We start from the raw sequence: 22,324 nt of genomic DNA, 5'->3' as shown, positions 1-22,324 counted from the left end.
GATTGTCTGCTATTTCTGCTCTTTGTTAGCTAGAGAAGCAAATCTAAAAGATGGGGGTAATTTAAAAGCTTATTTCTCTGATTAGTAACGACAGAAGCTTCAGGTTGAAGAAATGATAAACATTAAACAACCCAATGGTGGCAGCTTATTTTCAACATGTATTAGCAGGGATGAGCCAACAGTTGTGAACTGGCATGTTCATACATAATTGTATGTCATGCTAAACCTGTTATCTGAATATACTTATTCCACGAACTGTACATCATCTAGCTTTTAGTATCTTATGATTTAAAAAAAAAAAAAAAAACCAATTGTTTCATGTTATTGGGTAGGAAAACTGTTCACTAAACAGTAGTTTTGATCATCTGGATAAGCAGCAGACGTGATCCTATCCTGGGTTCTCCATTGAAATATGACCCTTTACTTGTATTCCAACATTGAGTTCCTATGACTACTTCCATTTCTTTTGGCACATAAAAGACATGCTGGTGCCAGAAGGAAAACCTTTTGTCACAATGTTTTGCGTAGTATATTAAGAGCACAATGGTTCCAACTCTATGTTTATCCCTTCTGTATCTGTTGCATGATACTTCCTTGGCATTTTTCACATTTTCATCAGGCCTGGTTATTGCCTATAATTTCTTGAAAGAAAGTATCCCCTTGCACTCATTATCAGAAATATTAATTTGAATCAGAAACCTTTTCTCAAGACTGTAGACTCTCTTAAATATATACTGAAAAGTTGTCTGTAAACTGATTGTGATACTTTAATCAGCCAGAATTCAGACTTGTCCTTGAAAGACTTTGATGGAGGGCACAGAAACTTTACCTATATTAGAAACAGTTTGTCAAGTTCAGGGAATATTCTACCGTAACTATGATTTTGATTGGAAATGCTATTTATAAAGCAAGCATGCACACTTTCAAAGCGTACCAGCTACAGAAGTTCAGCCACATGCAAATTAGTTGAGGGAAGGATGCATGCCAAGATTAATTGATAGGATGAATTTGTTCTTGCTATGTAGCCTTCCTGAGAAGTCCCTGCCTCTTTATTTTTACTGTTACAGGGATTGCCAGTCCTCCCTTTGTATTAACCACTGCTACTCAATAATCCTTCCTACACTCCATAAGGAGTTCCGTTGTGGCTTTCAGGAAAGTTTGAACAATTTTCCTTTAAGTGTGTAATCCAATGGAATTAGAGATAAATTAATAGGAAAGAGTCTTCTGTATTATGACACGAGGTCCACTTCGAAATTTGAAGAGATTATACAAAACGTTTTAAGATTAAATATGGACATTTCTATAGCTGGCTATCTCTATTTTATATTTTAATTATTTGTAGAATTGTCTGAATTTTGTATTTGTTATTGCTCCCCTTTTTAAAAAAAAATCTCATTTAAGAAAAAGAAAGCACTACATCAATCAAAATGGCCTGATTGTTCAGAATGCTGTAGACATAGCTGTATTAGGTGAAGATCACTAATGTGCCTGCAGATATCTTCCTTGCCACCAACTAACCTGATTTTATTTCTCTAAGACTCTTTTTTTTTTTAAAAAGAGGAAAAAACTAGCATGCTGTAAAGCAATGTACTAGCTCAAGAATTACTTGTAATTCCAACGATGCCTCTGACTCCCACATATATCCCAGAGGCATTCTTGGAAAATAAAAATGAAGGAGGGTTGCACCCGATTGCTTTTTTAGAAGTTTCTCCAGCCCCTACAACATAAAGGAAGTTGAGCTGACAAAGAGCATCTTAACAGACTAGCCGTACAAAGGACAACAACCTCATCAGTGTACTTGATACAAATCAATCTGTTCTGACTGCTTGAGAGCCAATTGGTAAGAATAGCCATAATTATGCTCTTAAAATTCCAAGTGTCCCACTAGCTCAAAAACTGGAGAACTTGGGGAACTCTGTTCTAAGATACCACTTAACAACTTTTTGTCGCAAGTAGAATAAAGCAGCCTTTTTTGCTAAAGGAAATATGCAGGGAAATTGCTATGATTGCTTTTAGTGTTCCTGAAGGTTGGCGGTTGGAATCCGCATGACGGGGTGAGCTCCCGTTGCTAGTCCCAGCTCCTGCCAACCTAGCAGTTCAAAAACATGCAAATGTGAGTAGATTAATAGGTACCGCTTTGGCGGGCAGGTAACAGCGTTCCGTTTAGTCATGCTGGCCACATGGCCATGGAAGTGTCTACGGACAAACGCCAGCTCTTCGGCTTTGAAATGGAGATGAGCACTGCCCCCTAGAGTCGGACATGACTGGACTTAATGTCAAGGGAAACCTTTACCTTTACCTAGGTATCTTTGAACATCAGAACCACACAACAGTTGACTCAAGATAACTAGCTGCTATATTAACTTGAAAAAGTTACAAATTCTCACCCAAGAGCTTCCTAATTTATTACTAATTTGTTAACAGCTCCATGTGCATATTGTTGACAATGCAGTGAATGGAGACAGCTTTTCTTAATAGGCTTTTGGATCAGGCAGAGGATCTATATAAAAACAGCATTCAAATGAAAAAAAAAACCAAGAAGGGGATAAACTAATATATAGTGCAAGCAATCAGAGATAGACCCTTCAAAATTATTTTGGTGTTGAAAAACCTTCCATAAGAAATTTCCTCAGTTTCTAACAAGTGGATATTATGGATATTTCAAGCAATGAAATATTAGATTATCCCCATACTGAAAATATGTACAGAAGCAGCTATGTTGCAAGTGTTTTAAAACGCATGATAGGTAACATACTACACTCACCAGCAAGAATTCCCGGAGACCAACTAGTGAAAAATAATACATTTCAAAATGATCAATAAACTTTAAAAAGCAGTATTAGGAAGCAGAAAGACAAAATTCCAAAGTTAACTTGCTTTCATTTCTACCATTTTTTACAGAAGATGAAACTTCAAAACTTTGAAAAGAGCAATAGGCTGCCATTAATTTTTAATTGCAAACTGGATGGATTTTAAAACTGCTACTAAATTGAGTATTATGGTTCTGTCTTTTCAAATTGACCAGGGGGTCTGTAAAAAACAAAGGATAATTCTAATGCAGAAACCATGAAAGGAGCATTAGATGTTTTGTATGGATCAAAACCTTTCTTTTTAAAGACATTTTGTGTTCTTACTGCAAAGAAGACTTTGGGGGATAATGATAAATAATATTAATTGCCACTAGTTTTGAAGTTGTCAACCCTTTCCTCATTACTACATACTTACTTACATACATACTACATACATACTTAGATTCCAGCTCTCTAAATTCTTAGGCAGAGCAAAATATTAGTTTTGCCTTTCAAGATTCTTTAGCTAGGACTGTTAAGTGAATAAAAGGATTGTCCTGAGTTATTCAGTGAACAACTACCCATACATACATAAGAAACAGAAAACAGAAAAGAACATTTGTTCTTATTGCCCACTCAATCACTAAATGCAGACTGAAGCAAATCTGTATGTTAGCCATTCCCTTGCTGTATGATCTACATTTTTTTTGGCTTTACTTATGTGCTTGCTTTTTAAAAATACATTTAATTCATATAAATAAACACGTTATATAAATAATCAAGAACTGAATCAAGTATTTTATGGTTGGAACTCACCCAAATGATCTTCTCAGTCTTGCCATAATTTGTATAGTAGTGAGATGGAAAAACACCGTGCATGTCACCCTGAACTCGCCAAATTTCCTTATACAACCTAAGATGGATTTTTGTGGTACCCACTGACCATGTTCGTGGGTTTTGGGAAAGGCCTTTATATTCTTCTACTTTTACAACACCAGTTTTCAAATTTATGTAATTGGTAATCTAGGAATATTTTGACTGAAGGTCTTCTGGTGGTATACCAGGATAAATAAAAACATCAAAAAGGCACTAAAAAATGACATACCCTTGAAAAAAGAGATTGGCAGTAATTTATCACTAGTTTTTTAAAAAACCTATAAAAATTAAAAGACCTTCAAGGGTAATAGAAACAATACCAGACACATCTTACTGGTAAAACTCCACTCCACAGCAACATCTGCAGGAGGACCCATTACTTGGTTACCACCCATCTCATCTCAGAAGACTTGATCACACTTATATGGGTGAAAGTGATCCTTAAGACATCTAGGTCCCAAAGTATGAAAGGCAGAAGCTTGTGTTCAGAAATAGATCAAAAGACACGGCAACTGCACATATTCTATTGGTCTTAATTGGTGGCCCAATTCCAGAACTCTGGTGCAACTGAAGAGTCCCAAGTAGTCTAGCCTTAGGATTATTAATCATTTATACATGTGGTCACTGATGCAATTTAAGCATCCAAAGACAGGGATGGATCCAACACCACATGCAAGCTATAAATGCAATCCTTCATGAGTCAAAGGTGAGTCCAGAGAAGGTTAAATATAATCTCTAATACTGATGGCAGATGGTTTGTTATCTCGTCTGTTTGTAATTTGCAAACACTGTTTCACCTCTTTGACCAAGACTGATGACCTTCACTCCAACACAAGTGATGTGAGAGACAAAACAGAGCTATATAGAAAAATACAGGAAAGTTCTGTGAGCAGTAAGATCACAGCATCACCATCAGAAAATAAGGTAGAGAGAAATGCAGCTATCTAAAGCAGTGCCTCAAATCTACATCTCAGATAGTTCAAAAGAAGATCATAGCTCACAGTACTGAAAGCAAGCAAGATGTCCAGAAATTAGTGGAGTTATGCTCTTCCCTCAGGCTGGGGAAGGCTGATCTATATAGACAAGACTGCACAAATGAAGGTAATTATTTTTGAATTTCAAAACTGTCCAAAAAAACACCTTATATGTTTCTTGCACCTGCACATACAACACAACCACATATAATTCTAAATAATAAACATTTTAAAGATTAATTTTAAAATATCATTTGAATCAGTTAAACCTTCACCTATATACAACTTTACTCAATAACTGCCACACACCTCCTTTCTAGTTGTAGGTTTATAGCTGCTTAGCCTGAATACTGCAATTCTGCTCTCAAAAAACTTGTGAAGTTCTCCTCAATATATTCTAGGGATATAAAATCCATTCATCTGTGTTAGCACAATACATCAATGAAGAGCCAAAGTCAGAACTTTATAATTATGTTTTAAAACTATACAAATAAATTAGATATCAAATAACCATCTCAAAGTTTACATCTGAATGCTTCAAAGGTTAAGCAACATGCAAAGGTTTAAATGAACACAGTATGTAGTTAGATGTCAAAACTTCTATCTAAAGTAATGCTCAGTTATGTGTTAACACAACTGCAAATAGTATAAAGAACATGCATACAACAGTACACATACATTTAGAACATACTACTTTCATACAGATAGGTGTTACAGTGAAAATGAAACAATTTAGTAAATATTCTGGAGAAAAGGATAGCACAGAAAAATTTAGAAAGAACTAAAATAATGATAAGACAGCAATTTAGATTATAGATTACTATTTCCAATAAGTTATTGACTCTCTACCATTGTCACCCAATCCAGAAACCAGAAGTTACAATTTTTCATTTAAAGCAAAATCATACAGACAGGATAAATGATTCACAAACATGCATCTAGTAATACATAGGCAGACATACAAAGAATATGCTACCCTTACAATTAATGTGAGGCAGCATACGCTGCACGTCCACTTTATTCTTGCCCAGGTTGTCCTTCAAATAAGTCATAATTCACTCCATTAAGTTATACTGATAAACAAATCACATTTCCCAAAGAAATGTCTTTAAGACAGAGGTGTGAAAAGTGTTTTAATAGCAAGATGTAAGATCTATTTTATAATACGAAGGGAATTAAACCATTTTGTTACTCTCTATCTGGATATACACCTCTGAATTATTCTGAAGAGCACTGTTTAATTTTAAGTGGAAGTTGTGTATTTCTTCATTTATAGAGTATATGTATATATACAGCTTTCTGTAGCAACACTACTCTTATTACAGCTTCAGGAGCCAATCATGAAAATCAAGTCGGCAATAGACACTACAACTTTAAAAATGTCTATAACGGATTCCTTTTTTTTTTTTTTTAATTCTCAGGTACACTGAATGAAATTTTTTTCAATGACCACTCCTTTTTTCCCTCCACAAGCTGCTGAACTCAACAACCAACTTTAACAGCATGTCTGTATTAAGTACATGCAGACATGAAGTGTCTGAAACATGATAGACACCACCTAAGTATATCCTTGACACTGATTTTTAGGGACTGCACCACCTTAAAATTCGCCACAGTGCAACTTGCCTGACGTCTCCTGTTGTCTCTTACAAATACCAGAAAACTATGTGTTGAACATTTACTTGTTTAAAAAAAAAGAATTTCTGAGAAACTGAACTACAGTCAAGAATAAAATAGAAAGAATAAGACAGCAGCTTCAGCCAGAAGTTGAAGGGTGTAGTCTTGCTGATACTTCGTATAAGCCTCTGTGTGCTCCTTAATCACAGAAAAACCAGCCACCACACAGTCATTGCAAGGATCACCAAAAAAGACATCATAAAAGGAATGCGTGGAGAAGAAAAGAGGTTAGAGTACAGGTGACATGTTTTGAATGTTTTCTGCTCCTCAGGAACTGGAATAGAAATTTTGGCCTGGATTTCTTCAGTTGCTTGGTGGGGTAAAGTTCCCTCAGTAGTTTTCTCTTGCTTTCTAATATAGTCTTCATCCTGCACTAACAGAGGACGTTCCTGTGTCTGCTTTCATGGTAGGAGATCAAGAAAGACAGAGATGAACAAAATGACTGATGAAAAATGCTCAACGTGATACTTGGGGATATGCAAGGACGCAAATTATAGGAATTGTCAGAATGACAGTAAAATATGTTTTGCACCAGCAGTGCACCTAACTCCTCTGTTAATCCTAAAAGTGGGAAACAAACTCCATGGAGAAACTAGCTGCTTTCTAACTGGGTAAACAAATTCTGAATTGCTAATAGTTCTCTGTGCAGAAACTCAGGCTAAATGAACACTATCCATGTGCTAAAATACATCCTTGAGAGTTAAATTATAGAATTATGTATGCAATAATAATATTGCTGCTTTACAAAGAGAACTGATATCACACAAAATATTGGTTATAACTCTCTATGCTATACTGACATTCAAAACTGTATTATTGGTTAGATCTGATATTTCAACTATAGCACAAACATAGTTGCTTGAATACTGAAGGAGGTATTGTTATGGAAGATACCAAAATGTCCACCTCCACATCGTTCTGTAATTAAGGTGCACAGTATTCAGTTTCTTAAAAACAAAGAAGATGCAATATGCATTTCTAATGGTAAGATTACGACGAATAAAATTTTATTCTTTATTTTCATTTATGCATGACATCAGGATGTAAAGAATTTAATTTAAGTAGTATGTTGCAGTATTGTGTGAAAACTGAGCAAAGGCTGGAGAATTCTGAGGTTGCTTTTCTTTTTCCATGTATGACAAATGAAAGTTGCTATCTAGGACAGGAAAAATTTGGCTCTAAGCTCTCTCAGCTGACTCAGTCTTCTTTGATCAATCTGATATTTGGGGACAGAGTCTTTGCACACCCCTAAGTAATGGAGATCAGGGAGAAAGTAGCTGGGAGTCTGGGCAGCAAAAAGAAATGATAAAGTATGCAAGAGTAACATGAGAATTAAAAAGAAAAAACATGAAAAGAGAGGAAGACAACATAAAAAGAATACGGTAGAGTTAAATTTTCATAATTTCTCTCTCGCCAAGTTTATGGCAACATCTTCATGCAACTTTGTTAACCAGCCATGCGTTGAAAGAAGCAATTGAAAAGCTGCAAAAGCTTGCAGCACTGCAAATCCATTTAAAATGTTAGATCAGAAGGCTGTGAGAGATGACATTATTGAAAAGGCAGCCCAAACAATGCTACTTAGCAGCTGCTGTTGGGGGTTTTGGTTTGCCAGTGCCAATGCAGTAGCAAAAGTCTGTTTCGGAAGCATGTATCAAAACAGCAGCTTTACCTCTGGCCCACTGGCCTGTGTCTCACAGGGCTGAAATGTGGTTTTCTTGACCTGGACATGCACAAAGTATGAAAAGTTCAGTTGTATTTCCAAATAGAACAGACAGATAAACCAGAACTAAAACCCAGTTTAAAGAATAAATTACAATAAAATGAAAAATGAAGAATCCTGTGACTAATAATCACAATACGTCCTTCTGTATAAAAAAGCAAGTTAAGAAACTTGGAGATGTCTGTGCATTAAAATTATTAATTCTGATGAAAAGTCCACTAATAGTTAATATCTGAAATACGGAAGGATCAGTCATGGGAGATAATCTAAGGAAAGTATTCTTCTGAAATGCCCTCAAAAGTTACCGTAATAACTTTCATATAAGGAAAATATACATTATTCTTGTTCAACTTTTATATAATCAGAACGAAACTTTGTAAAGCCATCTTAACAGCTTTCTGTAGCAACAGTACTCTTATTACAGCTTCAGGAGCCAATCATGAAAAGGCCTTCCATGCTGTTCCAACTGTTATTACCAAGAATTCAACACCCATTTTGGTCTTTCAACAAAAACTGCAATCAGCTGCAAAATAAAATCTAACGTATTTTCCTATTATTTCCTCCATTCCAACCCACTTAATAATTTTGGATATTTTTAAGGCAACTCAACAAAACAATTCTAGATGCTTTGAATGCGAAGTAGTGATCATTGCAGCTGAACCTAAACTTAAATTAAGCATGTGCTATCATACTTACACTGAGAACCAAAGAACCACAGAAAGAAAAGAATTGGGTACTAGCATTAATTCACAATAACTGGAGAAAAATTCATACTACTATAACAGCTGTTTTCTGTAACAGTTCTCATGCACATTATTACTGCACAAGCAGAAAACTATTGTTAAATTTAGCTTTTTTTTCACCCAGCAAAACACAGCTCATCTTGAAAAGCTAAGTCCACCAGGAAATCCCAGGCTGTCAGATATACTGGGAGGTAAAAAAAATCCCAGAAGATGGCAATGGCCAATGAGTTTCATATTGTTTCCAAGAGAAGTATTGTATATGTGTATGTATCATGTATGTGTTTAATATCCTGCCAACCAGGAGCTCAAAGCAGTGATATGTTCTGAGTCCAGAGCATAGAAACACCATAAAGCAGGTAGTTCTCAACATACAACCACAACTGGGACCAGAATTTCCATTGCTAAGTGATGCAGTTATAAAGCGTGATGTGACCACATCACTTAGTGATAGTAATCCCAGCATTCCCCATTGCTGTTGTTAGGTGAATTCCACCGGTTGTTAGCCGAGGACCCACCCCGATCCAAGCCATTCTGGGCTTGTTCTCTCCCAGCCCCGAGCCTCAGCAAGGTAAGGAACTGCCTCCAACTCCCCTCACCCACATATCTCCCCCATCTCTGCCCTTTTGGCCGCTCTGTACCCTGCCTTGCAGGGTGGCAAGCAGCCCCAGAACCACGCAGCTCTGGGGCTGCTTGCCATGCTGTGGCACTGGGGCTTCTTGGCATGCTGTGGCTCTGGGGCTGCCAGAAGCCCCTCAGCCGCAGACCAGTGTGAAGCTGCCCCTGGAAGCCTCAGCCGCCCCAGCCCAGTCCCAGCCACAGTTGCCCTGGCCACCCTGCGCTCTGAGGCCCCTGCTGCCCCAGCTGACCTTCGCCATCTTCTTGCTCCTGCTGCTGACAAGGTGCGCCTGCCCTGGGCCTTTGCAAGGCCTTCTTCCCCAGGTCTCATGAGGAAACTGACATGCGCAACCTTGAGAAGAAAGCTTCATGCAGCCAGCAGCTACCTTGCGAAGGGCCAGGCTGGGCATGCTTGGTCAGCAGCGGGAACAAGAAGACAGCGGTCAGCTAGGGCCAAAAGGGCATAGATGGGGGGAGATAGGTGGATGGGGGGAGTTGAAGCAACCCTGTGGTTGTAGGTGCAGGCAGGCTGCCAAGTGCATGAATTTTGATCACGTGACTGTGGTGGTGGGGCTTGCAACAGCAGTAACTTCAAGGACTGGTCATAAGTCCCTTCATTCAGCGCCTCTCTAACTTCAAACAGTTGCTGAACGAATGGTCATAAGTCGAGGACTACCTGTAAATAGTACCTGAGTATTTTTTAAATGAATATTTAATTCAGATTTAATCCAATGTACCTACAATTACACTGCAAAGTATTATAAGTTCGGTAATTATTGCAAAAATATAAAAATATACCAATATTTTAATAATACAGAATTACCAAACTTCACAGAGATGGACCAAATGCCCTCTACTGACAGTAAATGGTAACTGAGACATTATATACATAACTAGAGTGCATGCAAATTGTCCACTAATACAGTCTTATCCACCAGAAGTACTTAGTATGTATGCATATGTGTATACATCCATCCATCCATAATTATTACCTGCATTTTATTATTACTATATACGGGGAGTGGGGAGGAAGCTTCTCTGTTGTGGCATCTGCCATTCCCCTGAGATTCATAAGCCTTCCAACCTGACCCTATTTAAACAAGCCCTAAGACCTGGCTCAATCCCCAGGACTTGGGTTAGTATGAGTGATGGTTCTATGATGCTTTGGTTTTTTAAATGATTGTTTTTCCCAGATGTTTGATGATTTTTGTATTTTATAGTATTTTATTGTTGTATTTTGTAAGCTACCCAGAGTCAACAGATTGGGGAACGCTATACATTTCATAAGTAAATAAATATTATCAGACCAGATCAATCCCTGCAGGATGAAGGCCTCTTTACTGAACAATTCAGAGCATAAGCTACCATGCTGGTCAAGTGTGGGTTGGTAGATAGATATTTTTCAACCTCCCAGTCTAGGGATGAGGGAGTTACTGGCCCAGTATCATCCACCACCCACCTGAGGTGTAGTGGTTAACATGCTAGACTAGGAGGAGGAAGATCCAGGATCTAGTTCTCACTTAAACATGAAAGCTGGGTGGGTTAAAATATCTATCTCTGTGTGTGTGCCCTTAAAATATTTTATGCTAAGACTTTCCAGCCCCAACTTCCACAGTAAACTGACAGAAAATTGACTTTAAACAAGTTACTAGCTCATTCAGTATACAGAAAATGAGTAATGAAACCCTTAAGTAACCTTGCTTAACCTTTTGTTCATGTCTTTTTCCCCAAAAGGGAATTTCATTCATTCATTCATTCATTCATTCACTCATTTATTTATTAAATTTCTCTGTTGCCCATCTTGCTAAAATGACTCATCTCCTAGAGAATTAAGAGGTGATCCTATTTAGAAGATCAAAGCCAAATAAATCATCAGTGCTACATAAAGTACTCACTCCTTCTACTCCTGTGGGAATCTGTCCATTGATGTTAAGTGTTCTGAAAGGAGAATGAGTAGAGAGGCGCTTGTCCCATTCGCTTGGCCGGGGCTCAGGAACAGATTCCATGAAGTTTTTCTTCAGCTCACTGATGTTAGCATGATGCTTCTTTATTTCTTCTTGAGTTTTATCTAGATCCTATCATTGAAAAAAAAAAACCAACACAAACCACAAACATTTTTACTGGAGTGAATTTATAGCTCCCCTTGATACTAAATTTGCTGCAGCACATTAGTCAGGTCAACTCTTTTCCCCCTCAGATAAAATGTACTAGTTAGTGCAGGATATCCCAAATAAAGCTCAACCTTTTCTTCAACTAAAAAAATCTTTCAGTAGACTAACAAAATAAACTTATTTCAGGAGCGGCAATCTTTTCCAATTTCTTAAACTATTACAAATTCCCAACCTTCAGCAAATGCTATTAAGAGTCTAGGTCTGTTCAGTACTTTGAATTTGATTCCAAGAAGGTGCTTCAGAGAGTGTAGCAAGTAGCATCTATGTTCAATCCTATATTCACAAGTAGTAAACTTTATTAAGCTGAATGATACTTATTTCTGAATAGATATATGACTCTCCTATAAGGGCCTCTTCCAGTATCCATTTATTTCTATACTGTATGATACACTAGTTCTAAAACAAAGCAGCTTTATAATCTTTTTACAAAATACTGGAGTAAAGTGGATTAAAATTCACACGCAAACACACAAGCCAAAAGATGAATTTTGCCTGTCATTGTAAAAAAAAATCTCACTAGTGAAATTGGAACTCAATTTGACTCTTGTATATTTTTTGCCCATACCTAGTGTTAATCTTATGTCCAAAAAGCTTTTACCAGCTATAGTAATAAATAATAAAGGTGTAGTAACACATCAATTGGTGTGATATCCTTGTGATTATGGTGTTGGTACTGAAATCCACAGAGGTAACAGTCAACCACCAATCAATATTTCTAACTGCTTTAGAAGGGAAAAAGAAATAGCACGAGACTGCTGAATTTAGTGGACTAATTGACATGTGTGAAATTCACTAGTGAGGAAAAACATTTTAGTGGGCAAAAAAGGAACAAAAGCCAAAAAAAAAATATTTTGGTTACTGTTATCCTGGATAATATGACTTGATTAGTGACTTGATTTACCTTTAATGAAATACATGAAACAATCCCATTTGGATGGTACCATTTCAGAACTCAGATTAGGTTTAATATTTTTCATTAGTACCCACATCTCAGAAGCTCACATGCCCATCTATCTGCAGGGAAGGCTTGTCTATGTCTGTTCATACATATATGCATGTTTGGAAGGGATATTTACTCAAAAAATGTTCAGCCAGCAACCGTATTGCAAGGATTGGATGGTCAGTGGCAATGTAAAAGGCAAGAGCCATACAGGGCTAGCACAGCTCAAGGAAGCCTTTCTATCCTGATGCTGCCACTCCTCAAGTTGAGAAATGTTCCTTCCGGGGGTACATATTGAGTCTGGGGCTTTGCACTATAGTAATTACACATTCTTTCTGCTTTTGAATTTGATCTTTGTTCTCCCAAACAAGGAACTTTCATAGACTAAGTGGCCACGACTTACTCTATAAAAATCCCTGCTTGGGAGAACAAAATTGAATTGCGCACATTTTCAGCCTTTGGAAAATCCTTGGATAATACCTCTTTGCAAATACTGGGACATTCTCAGTCTTCTGTAGTTCAAAATCAAACTCAAGGCTCAGTATAAGAACGCTTATGTAGCACACTCCAAAGAAAGGCCGTACCACATTTTTATACTGTTTATGTTTAAAGTTTTTAAGAAGAATAACTCAGCTACTTTTTTTCTATTTTGTTCGATCTGAGCCATATACATTTTATACTTTAATATAAGTATTTTATTTTATATGGCAAAAAAAGTTGTCTGAGTTAAAATAGGCTATTTGGTAAAACATGACACCTTCCAAAAATACTTCATAAAAGAAAAGTCATCCTGCCTTTACTGTAAGGTCAAGAAATGAAAAGGTTGCTATCACCTATGCCACTGTTTTGAAGGATAGTATGGCAATTTAAATATTAGATGAATATCACAACTTTAAAATGAAAGACAGACCACAGTTTAACTGTATCTAGTGCACTTTTAATTTCTTTTGTGCTCATCTTATTGTTTAGATTAGGTAAACTCTATGATGAAGGGCTTCTTTGGATCAAAATTTCTCTGCTTAGCAGGTGTAGATGGGAACTATCCTAATGTTTCATGAACAGAATCAGAAAAGAAAGAAAAAAGAATAGTAGGCAATTATTCCAAACTATCTGATTAGTCTTGCCATTATTGACGATAGCCTGTGAACACCTGAAACAAAACAGTGAGGTGTCAAATTAAACATATGAAAAAATTAGAAATTGGCATTGGGCTACATATTTATTCCAGAACCTGATATGGTAATAGGGAGATAAAAGTACTACAAAAAAGAGGTAAGTGCATTGGGTTAAAAAAAAATCTACCAAGAGTAGATAAGAAATTAAAAAGCTGACTAATAGAGGGATTAAAATATCACAGATGAAATATTCACTGCCTCTTGCCAGATCATCTCATGTTGACTGGATTACACACCATTTTAATGTTGCCCCAAGCTCTGCATTGTAGCAAACTCAAAGCTGTAAAGCACGAAATTAAAAATTCAAAAAGTAGTTAGTGCACTAAAAAATCCCAACACTGCACAAGAAACTCCTATTAACTGCTATTTCTGTAATCATGATTAAAAAATGTAACACAAAAACAGAATCAGTATAAGCCACACATTCTCCCGTATCAGTAATATATGATTGGAATGTTCAGTATATTCAAGATCATGTTCGTGTGAGACGAAAATGCAGTGAAGGCAGCCAATCTCAATAATTGTAACCAAAGAAATTGAAAATTATCATGTAGAATCACAAGAAATTGCAAGTCAGTTCAGTTTGAATATAGTGAATGACCTGTCACATCAGGAATGAAGTGATGACATTCTACTTCCTCTTTTCAAACTTCTTAGGAAATTTAAAGGGATGAATTATTCTGTTTAAATGCTGTTGAGAATTGGGTCACATTTGAGGAGTCAGAAATAACTACATGACTTTTTAAGTATGACCAAGCTTGGTTTACCCCGTCCCATTCTCTGGAGATGTATAACCATTCTAGTTCTCTCTATACCAACAGCACTGGTAGAGGTAGAGATAATTTATGACATGATACACATATGTAGGATGTGGGAAAATACTCAGCAGTTGAGCCCACTGTTGGCAGCAAAAAAATCGAAGAAATAACCAATACTGAACTACAGATAGTCCTCATTTAGTGACCATCCCATGTTATGACAGTGATGAAGAAGTAACTTTGTGACCAGTCCTCGCATTTACAACCTTCACAGATGTGTAAAGCAAAGGAAAGCTGAAGTAAGATAGTAAACCCAGGTACGGTTTCACTTAGTGACTACTTCACTTAACAATTGAGTTGCTGGTCCCAACTGTGTCACTAAATGAGGAATACCTGTAGATAGATGGATTGTGTGATCAAGCATGGAGCATCCAGCAATAATAAAGCTTCTTTGCTTCCAGTTTTCAATGTTATTCCATACATTTAAAACAGACATACTATTCCTCAGGAAAAAAATCACAAGAAGGGAACTGTGTTTAGTTGAGTGCAAATGTAATTTTGCAAGATAAAATCGTCTGAGATGATTCAGGTTATATTGGGGGGAAATCTGCCCAGTTAGTTCTGAAAAGGGTTTTTTAAAAAATCTTTTTATTATTGATAACTTTTAGCTGGTGTTTAATATAAAAAAAAATCACTACAGATAGTCCTCCCTTAACAACCATCGTAAGTACGAGTACCGGTTGTAAGTACCACTTGTTCAAGTGCCATCATAAGTCTGAACAGTTGCTGAATGAGTGGTTGTTAAGTAAGGACCACCTGTAGAGCTTAAGAGAAAAGGCTCTGAAATTAAAAACGAAGATCATGGAACAAGTCTGCTGCTCTGAGTGAACTCAGTATTATATAACTATTCTGGGATTGTAGCTTACAGAATGGCGTCACAAAATACAGCTCGGAGAACCTTATTTGTGCAGGCACATCATTGCATGCTTGGAGACTGTTATCCATAGACAACCATGTAATGACTTGCTATGTTTTAGACACACATTTAAGTGAAGAATGATCCCAATCACATATTTTCAGATAACAAGAAAATAATATAAATAGGTAAGAAAAATGATTGCATAATGTCATGTTTATTGTGACATGCAAAAGCCTATTTCTAACGAAGTCATGCAACTGCATGCATATACACCCCGCCCAGAAAACACAAATGCTACAGCAGAGGCGAAAAAAGAGTTTAGCAAAGAATGTAGAAGGTCCAGGCAAATGCAACTGAAAGAAGCTTCAAATTCATACAAACCTCCAACATTAAATTGCTATGTCTTATATAAATGTTTTCACCATCTAGTCTCTTTGATCTTTTCTGTGAAAGTGAAAGAAAGGGGGGGAAAAACAAACAAAAAAAAAAACACACACACAAAAATTAAAAAGGTTGTTCTTGCAGGTATTTGCAGATTGGAAAACGAAAAAGGTTAAACTAACATTCATAGAGCAATGATTTGCAAATGGGGTATAGTGTATGGAATCATAAGATCACGTGGAGAATCTGAGGAAAGTGTAAGTTCCTGCTCATGAATTATGAAGGAATGTAATGGGTTCTTTTTAAAAAGACAGTTATCATGGCTCCATCATTCTGCAAGCTGTTCTTCCACAAAGACACTATGTAATATTTCCAAAAGAGAGTAAGAAATTAAAATTAAAGAGTATGGCTGTGCAGAACACTGGAACTGTAAATTAATTCGTATTTCACAATCTAAATGCCTCCATTTGCCTTTTCTATTACTGTATTTAAACAGTCAAATATCTGTTTTTTACTTCCTGAATTGTTGACTGTTCATAGGTAGATTTTTGCAAAAAAAATTAGGAAATGAGAATTGATATTTTTACATTAAAAAAAAAACTTTGTCTAATTTTGTTTGTTAACGAACAAGCATCTACTGACAAAAGCACAGGAAGAAACCAGAATATTGTCTTTTTAAATACACTGCAGATGCATGAGTGATATGATAATTTTGCTTTGATGGAAGTGAAAAAAAACAGCTAACCTTCCTCATTCTTATCGGGTCTTCCTCTTTTTCTGCACGCTGCTGTTTTGTGATAGTTAAAAAAAGACAAAAAAGTGGGTTCATTTATTTGGATTTGTTACTCGTATTTTAGCCTTTTTCCCCCTTTTTCTTTTTTAAAGAAGCAAAGCAACCTAACCAGACAAACCTGATTTTGGTCGCCATTTGTGCTGGGTATTGGCATTTTGATATGCGTTTTTCCCACCTACATTAAAAAATAAAGTGGTAAAAACATTTTTTGTTAGTAGAGTTTTGGAGATAGCATTGTTTCAAAAACAGCTATTTGTTTTTGAAGCATTGTGTAAACATGCATTAACTAACATGCACTCTTATGAAGACATAAACACCATACTTTATAGTTTGTTAGTCCAATATAGTTTATAAATGTTATTTTATTCAGTATTTTAAATTCTTCCAAAACAATTTTATTATAAATATACCTGTGTAAATAATCTTAACATATTATACAGCTATACACTTCAAAAGGTCTCTTCAAACCTTCTCACACGCTTTGTGATTTCTGGCTGTGATGCACCAAAGAGCTTCTAAAAATCCCAAAAAGTATGAGAAAATCTTTACTTTGTATTTAACTTGATCCTTGTTGCAATGAATGGGGCGATGATTTGGAGCAGTAATTCAGGAAACAATTAATTTGCAATCCACTTCTGAGAGAGAAATTTGCTTTTGAGGGAACTGTGTCAGTTTGACCAATGTGATAGCCTGACACAGAACAAGCACAGGACAGGGTAACAGGTTTGGAACAAGGAACCAAGAGATAAAACAGTCAGTACAGAACAGGTAACTGAGTGAGAAACTAGGTATGAAAGTTGAAGCAGCCGAGATTAGAAGGACTAGTCAGAAAAAGAAACCCCAAAAACTTAGTGCATAAGGTGAAGAGAGGCAATATGTTTGAGCTATAGGAAAAGCAATAAAAGAGTGTTAGGCAAGACAGCTTACACAAAGTGACTAACAAAAGTGGGGAAAGAGTGAAGGAAAAAGGTCCTAGTAGGGGAATTCTACCCATTCTGGATTTCATTGGCCTTGGCAATCCACAGAGTAAGGACTGAGATTCAAGAGAGTATCAAAATGCAGAGAGAAGGATCCAAGTTTATATACTGATCTGAATTAGCCAGACATTGTTTATTATATGTTTCTTAAAGATGTTTGCAAGTATTTAAATGTTTGAATTAGGCAACTATATTATCAATCAGGCAGCAATTAAAGATGGGAAGCAATGCACACATTTCTATTTTTTTTTCATTTTTTAAACACTCCCATGTTTTAAAACCAGTATCAAAATGTTAAAATCTTGTTGAATACTGATACTATGCAATGGCAGCCTATATTTCAACCATCAACTTTAATACAATATTATAATAAAATATTAGCATCTGACCTATATTGGCAGTATGTCCTACTGGGGTATATTTCTAAACACAAGAATATAGGATTTCACTGCAATAAAATCAAGAATGAGTTCTTTTTCCACATTTAACCAAAATTAAATTTTAATATATTGTTTTAAACAGATATATTCATGCTGAAGTCTGGAGTACAAATAGTTTTTTTTTTCTTTCAAGCCAGAGGAACAGAATTTGAAGAAAGAGAAAACTACAGGCATACACAACAATCACTGTATTTTATATGTAAGGAATTTCAGAGCAGAACATAAAAGCAATCAAATATAAGAATTGTAAGATACATTAAGCATGGTAATAAAACAAAACATTAACAGCACAATAACAATGTACATAATCAACTCTTTAGATCCCCATTTAAAAATAACATATCTAAAGCAATCTCTCATCTCACACATTTAGGGCATAACATAATGCATGATAGTACATAACATTTAAATTGTCTTTTGAAGAGACTCTCAAGCAAGTCCTTGATACTGTTATTGAAAGTTATATGCAAATAGCTGGAAAATCTCTTCTAGCATAGCATCAGAACTTAAATGCCCATCGCCTTCTGTTAGTTCCTATTACTGACACACTGAGTGACAAAGAAATCTACTTTAATAATCATTATCAGTAGCTACACTCCAAACTGATCGAGTCAACTTGATCTCTTCGCCTGCATCACTGACAAGAATCAACTAACTGTACAGCTGAGTCATACTTTGAAAGGAATATGGCCAACCCCTATATTTAAGGTTGGCTTTTTAAACATTTGCAGATTCTTTTAGAGTGGGCACCCATAATAAATCAAATACATAAATTTATATTAACATAACAAAATCTCTCAGCAATTTACACTAGAATATAGAATCAAAATCTAATCTATTGAATAAAGTAAAACCAACTCTGAGAAAACACGGAAGGGAATTTGTGGGATTTAAGCACTTATTTTTGAAAAATACATTTCATTCTTTTCAAATGCATCATTGGTGATTAAAATACGATTGACTACTCAAGCAATCCAAGTTGCCACTTAAAGAGTCAATCTGACAGACTTGCTCTGAATTCCTTGAAATGCCAAGGAGAATTCTGTGAATGAGCATAGAAGCTTTGTAAAAAAATTAAAATGAAAGTTGAATGTGGTTTCAAATAAGAGCCAAAGGGTAGGTGACACTACCTCTAACTTCAGCTAGAGATGATGAGTAACCCTACACTACAGTGTGTGAAAAAAAAGAAATGACTGCATGTCGGTATGGTTTTAAGACTTCAGAATGAAAAAAAGCTATTTGAAAGCAAAGTTTAGGAAGTACACTGATAGACACAATAAAAATGATTTGGCCATAAAGACAACCCTGAAGAATGTTTGCTTGAAACTTTCTCAGGTTGTGAGAGCAGCACTTGGAAATCACTGTAATTGCCCTCCCACCAAAAACAAAGTAAGTGGTAAATGATTTTACAGGTTGCTTATGCAAGTGGTTTAGCCCTGTCTGGGATCAATCTCTTATCTTATTCAAACGAATAACAAACAAAACAATCTTACCAATAATGATAGAAATGGTGGACCATCATACCTGGAATCCTTCAGCTGGTTCTGTTTTGACTTTATCTTGAAGAGCTCCTTCAAGTTTTACTTCTTTTTTTACTGTTTCCTTTTCAGTTTTAAGAACTGCTGGTTCCTTGCTGTCAGATGCAGCTGGTAGAGCTGGCTCAGTAACATGGCTCTGAGCAATAGCTGGTGCTGACGTAGGCCGTGGGCTTCTATCAGGTGTAACCACTGCTACTGCTAAGCAGAAATAGATAAATGTTCAGTTACAGTACAGAACAGAATCATGAAGAAAGCCACAGCACTGCAAAAGAAAGACAGGCAAAGCAATTGGCATGTCTAAAGCAGAATTTATTTTAAATAATTTATGAAAAAAGGTTAAAAAAAATTAAAACCATCAAGAGCCACACATTCAATGTTAGTGAACACACTATGTAAAAAGGTTTATTTCAAGAGTCACTGTAAAAAGCAGGTAACTGTGATGTGAATAATTACTGTAGACGATTACTATTACATATTACCACTATGATTACTATTAATCATAGTGATAAATGCAAAACAAGACCATCTGAGTTATTGAAAGACATAGAATCTTTACTAACTATAAAGATTAAACTGAATTTTGGTCTCAAAGGGTGACCTGGTACCAATACTTTTAAAAGCAATTTTCACACAGTTACATCCTATGTTGTGAGAGTAGTATGAGAAGGCCCAGGTTACATGAGAAGAGTCTTTAAAAGCTTTCTCTCTTAAACGGGGAAGTGAAATCTTTCAGCTGCAACAATAAATTCAGATGGGGCCCTAAGAAAGCTAAGGGCAGCAAAAGAATGAGCAGCAATATTACTTCATGCTACAAATATAATAATTTATTTCAGGTACCCAATTGCCATTCAAAATTCTATGTTATCCAAAAAGTTGTATTGCCTCAAGTTAGACATTTTCAAAATCTAATTTAAAATCTGAGTACGAATGTCATCAATCAAACATACCTGTTCAACTTAAAATGACATTGCTCAAGCTAAGAAATTTTAGCTTTGACACATCTTTTCTGTATCTTGTTTTGGTTCTTTTACACTGACCTGGCAGTACTGAAGTGTGCTTGTCTCCCTAACTCCCAAAGGCATATACCTCTCTTCCTTTCCCTCAGTATGGATCTATTCCATGCTACCACTCCTAGTTCATGCTTATTCATGCTGATGATGCATTGTTCCAGAGAGGAAAGCAGTGCAAAACACGCATACTGCCAAAATTAGAATAAAGCCACATATAAACTCCTTTAGAGCAACTTTAATTGTGAATGCCCCCTTTCACAATTCCAAGTCTATCATATAATATATTAAGCTTCCTGACAGTTCTCTACCCATTATCATACTATTTAGTGAGTGCGCTGTACGACTGGTAAGTGTTGAGTAGTATAATAAGTCTAGTTAATTCTCAGATAAATCAGAGAGAATGAGCATTAGTCACTAAGGAAAATATATTAGTCACAAAATATAAGAAGTCACTACTGCGATACCTGACTCTTCCTGAATTGTTTCAAGTAATAGCGATTTTGGCTCTAGATCCTGTACAACTGATTTTTCTTCTTTCTCCTCTTCTTTTATTGTGCTTATGTCAAGAACATGTATAGCTAAAAAAGTTATGAATGCATTTTAAAACTTCAAAGAATTAAAAAGAGAATAGGAGCAAGCCTGTAAACAGAATTGTGTTTTTCCAAGCTCACTCAGCTGTGCATACATGGACACATTGCCCTACATTTTTTTCTAATAAAGCAGTCATCCAGCCCTAGAAAAAAGATGTGGCTGCTTCGCAGATCTGAAATGAGCTTGCAATGTGTCTTTAGACTAAATCTAAATATAAATAATATTCAGTCTAATTGTTGTACTTGCTTTCTCCTGCTTTCACTACCCAACCTGGTAAGTGATTCACTAATAAGTTTTCACTGGTCCTAATAAAGGTATTGCATAGCCATGGATTTAGAAGGCTTTTTTCTTATGAACCAACGTGGCACTTTTCTTTTGAAAATGATGGAGTTATATAGCTACAGGCAGGTTTTGTACAGTTTATATACATATAGAATTCAGTATAAACACTATACAAACTACAGATCTGTATTCTCTTATTTTTGTATTTGTATGTTGATACCATTGTTCTAACAACATATTACAATTTTGAAGGTTGATTCTTGTCACCATTCTGCTACCTGAACACACAGAAAGAAGAAGGGGCATGTGTGTGTATGTGTAGTATCCTTATTTATAAAAGGATACCACTCTCTCATTATATTTCTTCAGTCTTATAATGTGAAGTGTTAGTAAAGTATGCAGAAACTGACACTTCAATTCTCAAATCTAATTAGAAAGCTGAATTATACAACAGGAAATATATAAGGATAATCCTACTTAATTTGAACAATATTAAAATAAGCTATTTAGCAAACTGCTCTAAATATGTCCTATCATAATGGCAAAATAAAACAGCATTCCAAAAACAGCAGAACTGAGAATGAGTTCAATGCTTTCAAATATGTTCTGAAATGTGTGTCAGAAGAAATCTAACATGTTTTGTACAGACTTTTCAAGCCACATTATACTGTTATAGACAAGCTTAAGGTTTTGCAAAAAATAGGATGAAATCCTCATGAAAAATAATGCTTAAATTAGACCAAAAAAGCAAGATTATCCTATTACTCAAGTAAGTTTGAATGTAACTTTAGGATTTCCAGCACAGCAATTACAAACTACCCGTACTGAAGAATACAGCTGACCAAGGAGATTGGAGAACTCCTTTGCAAAGTATCTTTTAAATTTTACAATAGCAAATACAGAAAGCAGTTCTGCTGCTGTCACCCAACACCTAGGATGCACACTATTTTTTCAA

At 35.9% G+C, this 22,324-nt stretch overlaps 1 protein-coding gene across 26 annotated transcripts in view; it reads right to left on the bottom strand.

The window, feature by feature from the left end:
• Nucleotides 1-22,324, bottom strand: part of EPB41 (erythrocyte membrane protein band 4.1) — a 122,761-nt gene that overhangs the window by 25,060 nt on the left and 75,377 nt on the right. For 4 of the 26 annotated variants that reach the window (XM_063311980.1, XM_063311975.1, XM_063311966.1 and 1 more), the window contains 7 exons: nt 20,961-21,074; nt 19,473-19,684; nt 16,650-16,706; nt 16,484-16,525; nt 15,739-15,801; nt 11,290-11,469; nt 7,986-8,036 (listed from right to left, as the gene is read on the bottom strand). In XM_063311980.1, the coding sequence (XP_063168050.1) occupies nt 7,986-8,036; nt 11,290-11,469; nt 15,739-15,801; nt 16,484-16,525; nt 16,650-16,706; nt 19,473-19,684; nt 20,961-21,074 (719 nt within the window). The remainder of the gene's footprint in view (nt 1-7,985; nt 8,037-11,289; nt 11,470-15,738; nt 15,802-16,483; nt 16,526-16,649; nt 16,707-19,472; nt 19,685-20,960; nt 21,075-22,324) is intronic. The other 22 variants (XM_063311992.1, XM_063311993.1, XM_063311986.1 and 19 more) reach the window with 16 other exon arrangements.

Source organism: Candoia aspera, chromosome 10 (genome assembly GCF_035149785.1).
Source record: "Candoia aspera isolate rCanAsp1 chromosome 10, rCanAsp1.hap2, whole genome shotgun sequence".
NCBI classification, from domain to species: Eukaryota; Metazoa; Chordata; class Lepidosauria; order Squamata; family Boidae; genus Candoia; species Candoia aspera.
This window is presented reverse-complemented; position numbering and strand designations above follow the sequence as displayed.